Consider the following 13,420-nt stretch of genomic DNA (forward strand, 5'->3'; position numbering starts at 1 on the left):
ATATATATATATATTATTAAACTTATAATATTATAAAGTGTAAGAGTTGAATTTTAACTTTTAAAATTCTAGGGGTTGGAACTAAAGTTTTTAAAGTAACTTTACGTGTTCCAAAACTTGAGGGCAAGTTTTGTAACTTTCAAAACTTTTCATCTTTCATAACTTATGAGTTAATGGTTTATTAAAATGAGATACTTTTCATTTTATGTAACTTATGTGTTTCTTTAATGGACATTAAAAGAATGACTTTTGGTAATCCATAACTTGAGGACAAATTATGGATTCCATTAAAACACATAATGATCAAGAATTAAACTAACAAGCAAGTTACAAATAATTCCTTTAATCTTCTAAACTCATAAGTTCATGAACATGCATATCAACAATTTCAAGAATCATAAATAAACTATATAAAACTTGAAATTTTGATAATAGCCATTCAAAAATGGATTAGCATAACCATTACACCATATAAAACAAGTTTTACAAGACCAAAACAGTTTAAGGTAATGTTTCTAGTCCATTTCCAGCAGCAAAACTTGAAAATCTGCATTTTGGGGCTCCTACTCGTCGAGTGCACAAACCTACTCGATGAGTAGGATGAATTAACTCATGGACTCATCGAGTCCCCCCATGGACTCGGCGAGTTCATGTTGCAGAATGCAGAAAACTGAGTTTTTTCAACAAGTTTGCATCAAGTATCAAATAAACAAGCCTAGGTTCTGATACCACTGAAGGGTTTTGAGCATTCTAACACTCCTAAGGTGTACATGCAACCCTAGAAACCTTGGATCTATGTTTTTCTAAGATACATGCAAAATTGTTTTCCAAGGTTCTTAACCTATCTACCATAGCATGGGGAAATTTTAAATATAAATGCTAGAAGAAGAACATACCTTTTGTTGTTTGGATTCCATGAGAACCTTGTGAGCCTAGCACCTCGATTGTGATGCCTCAAATGTCTCACACAACACCACAACACTTGTAATAACCTTGAGAGAAGTTCACTAACACCTCAAAATCGGCTAGCCCTTTTTCTTGCTTGTACAAGTGCCGATTTTGCTAGTCTAGGGGTCTTTATATAGTTGTGGCACAAGTAGGGTTACACCATGTAAACCCTAATTGTCATGGCTTTCCATATTCCATGATCCATGGGTTTGTAACCTCCATGGACTATCCATGGAGCACCTTATGGGTTTTAGCCCAATCCATAAAAACCATGGATCATTAGCCCACTATACAAGAATTGATGATTTATACAATCAACCTCATATATTTAATTAGTCTCTTTTTGATCATTTAATTAATTCTTTGATCAATACTAATTAAATAATATTATTAATATATTAGAACTTATAATATATTAATAATCCTTAAGTGTCCTTTCTCTCATTTAGTCTATCCAAGTTTTGCAATGCCATGCAACCCAAATGGACCATGCTAACCGGGTCAAGTACATTCCAGGAATAGTTATGAACTTAGACACCTAATCCAACACCAACAACACAATAATGCACTCTGATGGTGTGCCTAGGGCAGCACAACAGAACCGCGTCCAAGCCCTAGAGCCGGCACACCAGCCAGACTCAGCCCAGCAGGCTCAGCGCCCGCTGGCGCCCCCGGGAGCGAAACGGACAGGCGGAAGGCTCACGCCCGCCAAGTAAATCGCTCCTTGCTCTAAGACAAAAGATACGGTCAGGAGACAAAGGGCAGGATCAAAGCATTACCATCGGAGCCAATGAGAGCGCTCTAGCAGTTGAGGGAGCACGACCCTCCAATCAGCGCCTCTGACCTTGTCTCCTCCAAAAGTGATCATGTCTGGTACGGACCAGGCAGGAGCGCTAGGTATAAAAGGATGTGCACAAAATACCAGCGAGGTAAGCTCTCTAACCAATCCTGGGAGAATAAACACAAACCCTAAAGTCATCCTAACTTGACCGTCAGAGCGTTCTCCCGGGAACCCCTCCCGGGAAGCGGCTGACGGCCCTTGTTCTTTGTGATCTTGCAGTTATAATCAGGCAACCAAGAAGATCTCATCCCAGAGTCAGAAGCAAGGTCTCATCCGAGACAAGGTCCATCACACTCCAAAGCCCAAAATGGCCCAAGTTATGCAACAAACAGTCCAAGCCCCAAAACATAACTAAGGCCCAAAAGTGAACGGTCCAAACTCCAACATTTGGTCCTTACATTGTGACTAGTTCATGGTCACGTCGTAAGCACCAACTCGACCCAGTCCTGACTCAGCGGGTCAACTCAGCCTCTCAATACGATTTCGATTCTTGTCACATCGCGACCACACCCTGAGTCACATATTGACCTAATCTGGACAAATAGTCGGGAAGGTAAGTATTCTCTCGACGCGACAGGCTTAATCCTCACGTTGTGAGACTTGTACTAACCAGCTTTGAGCATTAAGCTCTTATTCCTTACAAATATATCTTAGGAATTTTCATAGGGTCTTCTATTACCCAAAGGATGATAAAAATCTTAGCTTTTTAAGTCATGCATGTCCAATGCATGACTCAAGCTCTTATTAGGCCAAAAGTGGGAAAAATGAGATCTAGACTCATGCTTGGAGTCTCAAACTATACCAAAACTCAAATCCACAGAATATATTATAAATAATGACTCAATGATCCATAAAGTTGCCAACTTTATGGATCCCAACCTTGCAGTCCAATACAAACATGCAAAAAGAAGCATATAACTTAGATCTAGCATGCAATAGGTAGAAAGGTCCAAACTTTAAGACTTACAATGGTCCAAAAGCTCCCAAAGATTGCAAGGTAGAAGCCAAAACACCAAAAGGTTGCTCAACCAAGGTCTTCTTCCACTTCAAAGAGTAATTAGTCACCAAAGAATGCTTCAAGGATCAAAAAAATGACTAAGGACTTCTAGAGGGTCGAGATTAGGGTTTTCAAGAGGCAAAAGAGTGTAGGAGGCTAAGGATGGGCAACCCTAGTCCTCTCGTTCCATTAAATACCCGAAATATTAGGGTTTTGTCATCAAGCCTAACTCACATCATGATCATTCAAAGTCTCACGTCGTGATAATCAAAATTACGGGTCAAATAGTCAATGGCATTCACGACATGACCTTTATGTTTCACGTTGTGACCTTCAACCAAACCTAAAAAAATTCAAAAAATTAAATACCTCCATGATCAGAGTGTTACAATCCGACCTCCTTATATTTTCACCAATTCATGAACTTCTATGTAATGGTCATACACAAGCAAACACATAATTGATTATTCATGATAATTAGCTATATAAGATATATCTAGGATCATTATCTATGATCAATATAAATTACCAAGCAAAATTATAATCAAATTATGCTTCTAACACAGCTAAAGTTGTTACATTTATTACTTTTTGTAAGATGTGATTAATCCCAACTTTAATAGTTTAATGATCATAAACTACTAGGTAATGAAGTTCATTCAATTCAAATCATCATTAAACTACACTTAACTTGAATTAAAGCAACAAAGATGTAAACTTTAACATGCTAGGTAATGATAATCAAACACATGCATTGACCAACTTCATAAAATCCATATATAAGCTAGAACTGACACATAGTATTAGGGTTCATCTACATTAAACGAAAGACTAATGATTAGCTACCCATAGCAGAAAATAAGCACACAATCACATAAGATTTAGACATGTTTAATCAATTGCAAACCGAATGTAATGTGTATTCTTCAAAATCTTTATCTTCAATCCATCTCCTTTTCAATAGATGTTTTTCACATTTTTTTTTGACCTCTGAACTCGATTATCTCTCCAGAATATCCAATTCAACCTCTTAAAATCGAATATGTAAAGGAGTATTTATAGTTTCCTTAAATCACATCTTAAGTCGTGAGAGATGGGGTCTAACATCGTGAGATCAATAGATATTCTAAATACACAAGGAAACCCGCTTCCTATGTAGTTATCTTCTAAAATAATCATTCTCATGTCGTGAGCTTATAGTACTCATGTCGTGAGCTATATTACAAGGCCACAATTTTAGAATCTTGTAATTGCAGTTGTTCGCATTTCAAATCCCTTTTGGAGCAAGCACACTTTCACATCCAATCGCCTTTCACTCCGATTCTTACATTGGTTTCGATCTTCCTGTCACATTGATATTTATTTTCACATCCAATCGTAGTGATATTCATTTCCGCATCCAATCGTTGTGATATTCATTTTCGCATTGAATCGGATCGACGCTCCTTCCATTCACATCCTATCTCCTTCTATTCACATTCATTCGCATCTATGTTCCACATTTACAGCTTCAGTCCTCCAGATTCCAAGTTTTGTTCGTTTTGACCCTTTTTCTTCAAGAGTGTTCCGTTTAACTCTAAAATAGAATTTAAACATTATAAGTACCAAATATCTTCATTATTAACTAAAATGTAGCATAAGTGTATTAAAATGAAGCATAAATATATGAATACATATGACAATATCAGATGTTCATATTACATCCTTATGAACTAATTTGGACAGTTGACATTACATCCTGATGAGCTGACAACTCCGACCATCTTCTATATGGTCATTGAACTGTTTTTCAACTAGCCCATATGATAGGTGTTTCAGTTTGAGCTTGGACCTAATCAATCTTTCATATACTGTCGTAATTCATTCCTTTGACGTCGGAATTTCATTAAACAACGAGATCGGTCCTAAAACATCAAACAATTTCTCTAGTGATGTGAATAAACTATTGTAGAAAAAGTTAATGGCTTATAAGGGTAAAGTTTAGGTTTTGTTCATTGGTGAAAACAATAAAAGAGAAAATGAACTTGAATAACCCACCTAACTGATAAGTTACCATGATTTTTGTCAACAAACCTATAAACTAGTTATTATCGATTAAAAGATGGTGCAAGATAAAAAAAAAACGATATTTAATTAGGAAAATTATGCTCGGTAATTGGCTATAAAAACACAATGAAATAAGTGTTTGATGAATTTGTAAAAAACAAATTAGTCGATGAACATTTTTATAATTCCGATGATTTTGTGAATAATAAAAAAAGAATATAGCACTATTTTTGTAATTTGGATTCAATTTCAATAAAGCAACGATATGTTTCAATTATAAGTTTTTATTTTTTTTATTTTTTATTTTTTTTATTTTTTTTTTAACTATTAATATATACATGAAAAAGATTTACACGCTATAAGCCTATAAATATAATACTCGTTCTTTTATGATAAACATTTTGAGGCCCTAACTATAACCAAGCCCTAGAATGTTGTACAAAGTTGTCTATTAATTGGGCCGGGCCTTTAAAAAAATCCAAACTTGTTCTTTAGTTCCTTTGCTAAGATCCACTTTCCTTTAGCCCAATACTTATCACAACCCACATACGATATTGATTTTAATCCGTCTCTTTTACAAAACTTTTGCCCAAAACTTCCCTATAAGTAATTCAAGCCTGCTGTCTTTAGATATCAACCCTAAAAACGAATTCTTTCATTCACACAAACTTCATTTTAAAATTTGAAGACATCTCCTTACAAAATTCTCATGAAAGAAAACATATATGATAAATGGTCGTTTCAAACCCACACAAAATTTTGGTCCTAATCAGCCATGCACTCTCGTTACCCAACAATATCAAATTATCAATACTTAATTCAACATGTATGTAGAAACATTCTTGACATTAAGGATTTTATAAATTTCACCATTACTACAATAAATGTAGAAACATTCTAATCGTACTTTTCTCTCCAAGAATACACCAAAAAAGACAACCAAGAAGTCGCAAGGAGAGTATCGCCAACGACTTGCTTAGGCCAATCGCTAGCCAAATCTTCGAGTTTCCTCTCAAAATAAATTCTCCACAGAGCCATTGACAAGTGAAGAATCACACACCCTTTCGCGAAAAAGCTTTGAAACTCTCGATCTTTAACGAATGCAACCATGAAATAGATCAATCCAATGCCACAAAGAAGCAATCCCACGAAAGAATGAGATGTCTGTATCAACAGCTGATCATGTGGCGTCGATCCGGATAGTTTCCGAGCAGTCTCGATTCCATGGCCGAAAACCGAGATCTCATTTAGGTAAAACATGATCAAGCCACCGCATGATATGGCGATTGAGGAATGGAGAAGACAGATTATGAAGAAACCAGATGATTCCATCGATCGGAAACAAATACCCAGGTTCCTGATCTTCAAATTGGAGGAAAATTGTTGGAGAAACTGCTGGGTTTATCAATGTTGACTAGAATCGTGTTGATGGGAGATGAAGATGGAGAATACGATACATGGCGATAAAAGGAAATCTGGGGTTAATTGTGGAAACATGTACAATGTATATTAGTATATAGAAGGAGATGATAAACCCTAGATTTTGATTTTGGGTTGTTTGTGATGTGATCTGATCTGAAATAGGGATTGGAGAAAGGAATTGGATGTATCGATGCGAAGATGATGGGGGATGGGAGTCGTGTTGGAAGGCGTGCATTGAAAATCACTAAATTGGGTCGGCGCTCTGTCGTCTATTATATTTTCTACCAACTTGCACAAAATGGTCTTCCAATGCTATGATAATATTCAAATTTTAAAATAGTCTTCCAATGCTCCGATAATATTCAATTTTTATATACTACTAAAAATAATATAGGGATAATGACTTAAAAAGATAATATATATATATATATATATATATATATATATATATATATATATATATATATATATATATATATATATATTATATACATTTACTTATTGAGTTTTTTATTCGTCCATATTTACCTTTTCAACTTGTTAAACCGTACACATTTAGTCCTTATGACCGACAACTCCAGAGTAATATATTTCTCATTTTGTATACATTTAGTCATTAATATTTTTGTACATATTTAGTAATTAATATATTTTTTGTCGCAAAATAAGTCACTTTTGTTTTTATATTCATTCAGTACTTATTAATGATTTCTTTAGTTTTTTCTCACGACATTTGATGTGGGATAGCCATATGGTGGTGGGATAGGTTGAGGTGGTCCTGCTATATGTTGTTGGTCAAGATACCTGATGCGGGCCGACTATAAGCTGTAGGCATGGCGGTTCGAGAATAGCGGTTGGGTTAAGACGACATGCCAACAAACCCTGGGTATTCCAGTCCGATGACTGATTGCACATGTTGCATGTTGGCATTCCAGTTCGATGACTGTTTGGACCAAGATATTTCAATCTGATGAGTGTGGACCCATTATGCATGATAATACGTCTGTTGTATTGGGTATTTTAGGGAAAACCCACTAAACTGTGTGCTTACCCAGTTGTTTATGTTTTCAGGTTCTGTCGTTGATTGGGGAAAGGCAATGCATGATTGTACACACTCATCAACAATATTGACGATTCCACGTTTCTTATATTACTCTGATTTTCGATAAATGGATTTTGAAATCAACGTTTTTTTTCTTAATAATGGATTTACAGTTATGGAGTTTTACCTAATTTAAAAATGACATTTTTTGTTATGAAAATGAGATATTACACATAAACATCAACGGCCCCATATACTTTATCAATGATTGTTCCACGTAAGAGGTCGTGAGAAAAACCTAAAAAAAATATTCATAAGTATTGAATGTGTACAAAAATAAAAATGACTTATTTTGAAACAAAAAATATTAAGGACTAAATTGTATACAAAAATATTAAGAACTAAATTGTGTACAAAAATATTAAGGACTAAATGTGTACAAAAATATTAAGGACTAAATGTGTACAAAAATATTAAGGACTAAATGTGTACAAAATGAGAAATATATTACCCTATTAAGTCATTTTTCCCTGCTAACCTGGAGTAACTGATCATAAGGACTGAATATGTACAATTTAACAAGTTGAAAGGGTAAATGTGGACGAAAAAAACTCAGTGACCAAATGTGTACAAACCGAAAAATATATTACCCTTTTAAGTCATTATCCCTATAATATATGTTAATTTTAAAAATAATATTAAATATGACGGTATATGTATTTAAAAACTTTAAATTTAAAACAAAATAAAAACAATAATGTATTATTAAATTTAAAATATATATATTTTTAATTTAAACAAATAATTCAAATAAATAAATAAAAGAAACTAATGAACTTTAATTTTAAAATTTTAAAATTAGAAGATAAATATATTAATGAAATTGATATCCATTTCTTATTATATTTATTGTATTTTTATATTAAAATATTATATGTAATTAAATAAAATAGGAAAACCGATAAAATGAAATTTGAAAAAAGGTAATTCAAAATAAAATAAAATGACATTTGACAAATTAAATAAGAGTGTGACATGTGACAAAAAAAATATTCATTTATCAAAGTATATATTCATTAAACTACGTTTACTTAAGAAGAAATATATAATTAAACAAGTTAAAAGATTTATATTATAAGTTAGGAAGTTGAGTAATATAAGACCAATGAAAGTGGCTTGGATAGAGGCCACACCATTCCTGTCACATTATCACAAACACCGTTCCTCTATTGCGGTTGAGTGCAATGGAGGCCGCACTATGGTACCCCAATGAAGCGTTCATCTCTTTTGATTTCCATTCCAATTGACCGTTAACGGTCAGATTTAAAAAAAATGTTTTTTTTCTTTTTATTTTTAACATTTAACCATTCCTATTTAAACATTTTACATCTTTACATTTTTTTTTATCTTTCGACTACATTTCCTCTCAAAAAAATTAAAAAATATCGTCTGATTCTTCTAGATTTTTTTAATGTGATGTTTTTTTTTAATGTGACGTAATGTAATGGTTTTTTTTAATTAATGACATTTTATTTTTGATTAAAAATAAAAGTTTTTTTTTTAAAAAAAAAGGTTGAGTGTGACACCACTTATTGGGTGTGACATGAAACCAGACGTTTGTTGTAAATGATGATGTCTCGCCTACGTGGCACTGCTATTTTATAAGGGAGTGTGACACCACTCTCCCGGCCTAATAAATATAAATGTCTTGATTGACAAATTTATTTATTTATTTGTTTTTGTAAAATAATCATAATGTATGTAACAATGCATAGTTGAAATCATGAAAAAGCATTTTGGAGTATGTTTTTTAAATATAAATTAATAGTTGGTTATTTGTGGTGTGCCTATTTTTATGTTTAATTATGATTAATTGTAACATTGTTAAAATCACGATCTTGACTGTGGGATCATACAATCATATGATAAATCTCATGCATGAAAAAAAAATCAGATCGTATTTATTGTAGGATCACAAGTAAGATAGTAGAATTTATATGTTTTTTGAAGAAAAAAAAGATTGTGCTTGAAAAACATATAAAATGAAATTATTTGAAAACCATTTAATCTATTGCAAAAAAAAAATAGTAATTACATAAACAATATTTAAATAACAATATAAGTCTAACGAGCCCTTATTTTTTCTTTGTGCCCTATACAATCTCTGCAAATCTCCTTCAATATGGCTTGGCCTAAGTTTTGGTTGAAAGTTCTCTCCTCACAGATTTGCCAGCGATCAACCTCTCACGAACCAACATATGAATACTCCACAATCAGTTTTATTGCTAGACAATTGTGCTATGTCTTTACTGTTGTATTAAGTATCTAAGGTCATAGCTAAATTAATATAATTTTAGTGAATAGAAAAAATTAAAGCCCTTTTCGGTTGCCCTTATAACCAAGAAAATAGTTAGGATTGATATTTAGGGAGAGAAATAAAATGTTTATTAATATATAATATGATTAATATATTAATTCAAAATAGTTAATAATTAGCTAAGAATTAATCAGAATTAATTTGAATTAATTTTAGGTTAATAAGAATTAATTAAGGGTGCAAGTGTTGAAATGTTATTGTTTAATAGTTGATCAATGAATGCAATTATAGAACCTCCCCCCTATGAACAGTTTTGAGGAGGGTTTGGAAGAGTTTTGGAAGCCTCCATCAAACAAGGAAACAATATTTGAATCAGATTAAAATACTATTATTTTTGTAGCGCCTGTAGATTCGGGCTAGTCAATTTAGAGACGATAAGCGTCAAAAATGATTTTTTTATAGATGATTATTTAGAATAAATAGTATTAACTAATACGTAGTATATGTCACAATGTTTCTGTATATATAAAGAACATTAAAATCTAAGTTATAACGAAGAAGTTATAACATGTAGAAGTTTCGCGACAAAACCGGAACGACACCGGGAATCGTAAAAAGTGAGTTTATGATAAAGTACTTTCTAGCCTTGGGGTCTAAACTAAAGTTGTAGAGTAGGTCTCCACCTACGTGTGGATATAAAGAATGTCAAAAACGGAGCTCGTATGCAAAAGTTATGGCCTTCCGAAGGTACAACTGTCTGAGAGCATTACATGTATCAGAAACCCTAATCTGACTGGACTCACGACGTGAGCATTAATTCTAACGACGTGAGGAGTCAAACGAATACTAATCAATCCTAGAAAACACCTGGGAAGTCTGCGAGATGACTCTTGGAATCTCACGACGTGAGCATATCATTCTCACGACGTAAGAAGTTGTCCGGACATGATTTGGAGCTATAAACACATATGGCAAGTCTACCAGATGATACAGCCATGGGTCACAACGTGAGCATTGGTTCTCACAATGTGAGAGGCCAAAATTCAGCCTATAAATAGCCATTTCGACCATAAGCTTCTTTACACCAAAACCTCTTTCCTCTCTTTCTCTTTCTCTCTCTCTCTCTCTCTCTCTCTCTCTCTCGTTTGCTGAAACCATTTCCCTTACCGAGCCTGATAACGGCGAACTGCTGACCACTGCTAGTTATATTCTATCCAATCATGCTTCTAATGTGAGTGCATAGTTACTTTCATCTTACACATAAATATGAAGTATTCAATATAAATTATGTGCTATGTGTGCACATTATCTAGATACTTGCTATCTATGTTGGATAAACAATTCTATATGTTGGGTTTTGAGCATTCTAAGACTCCTAAGTGTACATGCAACCCTAAATACCTTGGATCTATGTTTTCTCTATTATACATGCAAATATGAATATTCCAAGTTATTATCCTATCTAGCATACAATCTTTGATACTTGGGTAATAAAATAGATAAAATACATACCTTGTAGATGTAGCTTGTCTTCATGAAGCTTGAGTGTCTAGTGCCCCAAGTGTGACACCTCAAATGGTTCACGCAACATCAAATGCACATAGAATAACTTAGAGAGAAATGATACACTTCATGAAAATTGGCTAGCCTTTTCTATCACATATAGTGGCCGATTTTCCGAAGAATAAGATCTTTATATAGTGTGACAATTAGGATAAACCCTAATTGTCATGGCTTTCCATTTCCTTGGATCCATGGATTCAAATACACCATGGAGCATCCTATGGGTTTTACCCCAACTTGATAATCCATGGAGTCTTAGCCCACTATAAAAGTATGGATGATTTACACAATCAACCCATATATTTAATTAGTCTTTTTTTGATCACTTAATTAATTCTAGATTAATTCTTGATCAATACTAATTAAATAATCTTATTAATATATTAGAACTTATAATATATTACCAAACCTTAAGTGTTAATTCTCTTATTTTAGTCAATCCAAATGCATGATGCCATGCAACCCAAATGGACCATGTTGGGTCGGGTCAAGTCTTACCAATTATAGTTATGGACTTAGACATTAATCCAACAGTCTCCCACTTGGATAAGTCTAAAACTATTATTGCGTATGACTTCAGGAACCGATCAGCAATTGTAGCTCTCAAAAGCTTCTGTCGAACTCTGACCTTATCGATGAACTCTGACCTTTGTCAATGACTTGTCCATTAGATAAGGGATCATATATTCCTCCATTCTAGATATCATATGGACTGAGACATGGATTACAAATCATTCTCTCTGTCCATTTGTTGTTTCGCGATTTCCGATTTATGATGACTGACTGATTGAACAGATCAAATAAATCTTGGCTTAGCCAAGCACTCACATGTATCATCATTAAATCATCGAGGGGCCCACATATATCGCTTTTATCCCAAAGGTAAAAAGAATGGATAAACTTCGACTAATATGGCTTGTTCTACTACTTGTTGAATCATACAGAAAGGCACATTTTATGACATCGAGTTACCAATGTGGTTTCGTGCAATCAATGTATAACCAACTCATAGTAACAACTAATATATCTAGGTTTGAAGAATATAAGATATTATCATCTCATGATCACTCGTGATAAAATCCATGAAGTGATTCCAATGAGCACGGGTTGAATCCAATACTCAAAACTTATGAGCACTCATGAGTGTTGTAGCACCACTTTGTCCAACATCTTAGACCTCTACAAGCCAACCCATGACAGTCTTGATTCATATCTACTTCCAACATATGACCAACTGTGGATGGTTTGAATAACTTAGTCATTCGGGAAGAATGACCTAGTTTATTCTGGAAGTCAAAACATACAAAATGAAACACGAGAATAATTGAATCTGATATGGCATCAAAACCTATGAATATAAATAAAACACCTTTTATTTATCACCATACTGATTACTCATTATTCATTGTTTTGATTTTATCAACTTTATACTTGAATTAAAAACACTAGTTGTCCCATGCTCCAAGCATGTACACTATGTCTTTCTAAACAATAGCTTTGCGATACACCAAGTATGCACTCTATGTTTGTCTATGATCCTTTGTGAAATAAACCTATTGAGCAAACTTTCAATGATTCTAATTTCACACTCCCAAATCGAAATCTGTTAGATTTTAAACTTAAAAGCACTACCCTCCTGCAATGAATGTGTACAAAGTCACAAAGACTTGTCAACAACAATTACAGGGTATTCCAATGAAGACCTACCCCATTGACACAAAGCCTTATGTTCAAAGTATGCATTGCTTTGAACATGCTTCTTGCACTAAGTTTTTCTAATCTTATAGAGATTGCTTCTATCTATAGAGACAACTCCATATTCCCATTTTGACTATCATTTCTGAACAAGAGTTGCCTCTTTTAAGAATATGTCAATATGGTCCTTCCAAAAATTAACAACATACTTCCAACTGTCCCTGAGCAACCAATCTTTGGTAAACCTTAGATTGTCCTCGACAATTGCTTAATCATTTTAGTCATATCCAATTCTAGATCTTTTCCCTCTTAATGCCCCAGGCATTTGAAAATTTTAGAAAGGAAAAATATTATAGCACATGTAATCGATCTTGTACCCAAAACAAATGGGACACGATTCATGATGTCTCACATAAAAACATGATTCTAGACCAGTCTTTTGCTACAATATTTTTTATTTGCTATGTTCTCAAAATTTGACTATGAAGAGGGATGCCGTAATCATAATCGAATTTTGAGAACGCAATGTATATAATTTTCTTAAGTTGA

The 13,420-nt window shown here is 33.6% G+C and overlaps 1 protein-coding gene across 1 annotated transcript; it reads right to left on the minus strand.

Moving 5' to 3' along the window:
* Nucleotides 1–5,629: 5,629 nt before the first annotated feature.
* On the minus strand, nt 5,630–6,550 carry LOC111891779 (uncharacterized). Its single transcript, XM_023887840.3, has one exon. It carries the CDS (start codon nt 6,162–6,164, stop codon nt 5,730–5,732), a length of 435 nt encoding a protein of 144 aa, XP_023743608.1. The 5' UTR covers nt 6,165–6,550; the 3' UTR covers nt 5,630–5,729.
* Between the last annotated feature and the right edge of the window lie 6,870 nt (nt 6,551–13,420).

Source organism: Lactuca sativa, chromosome 8 (genome assembly GCF_002870075.4).
Source record: "Lactuca sativa cultivar Salinas chromosome 8, Lsat_Salinas_v11, whole genome shotgun sequence".
NCBI lineage: Eukaryota > Viridiplantae > Streptophyta > Magnoliopsida > Asterales > Asteraceae > Lactuca > Lactuca sativa.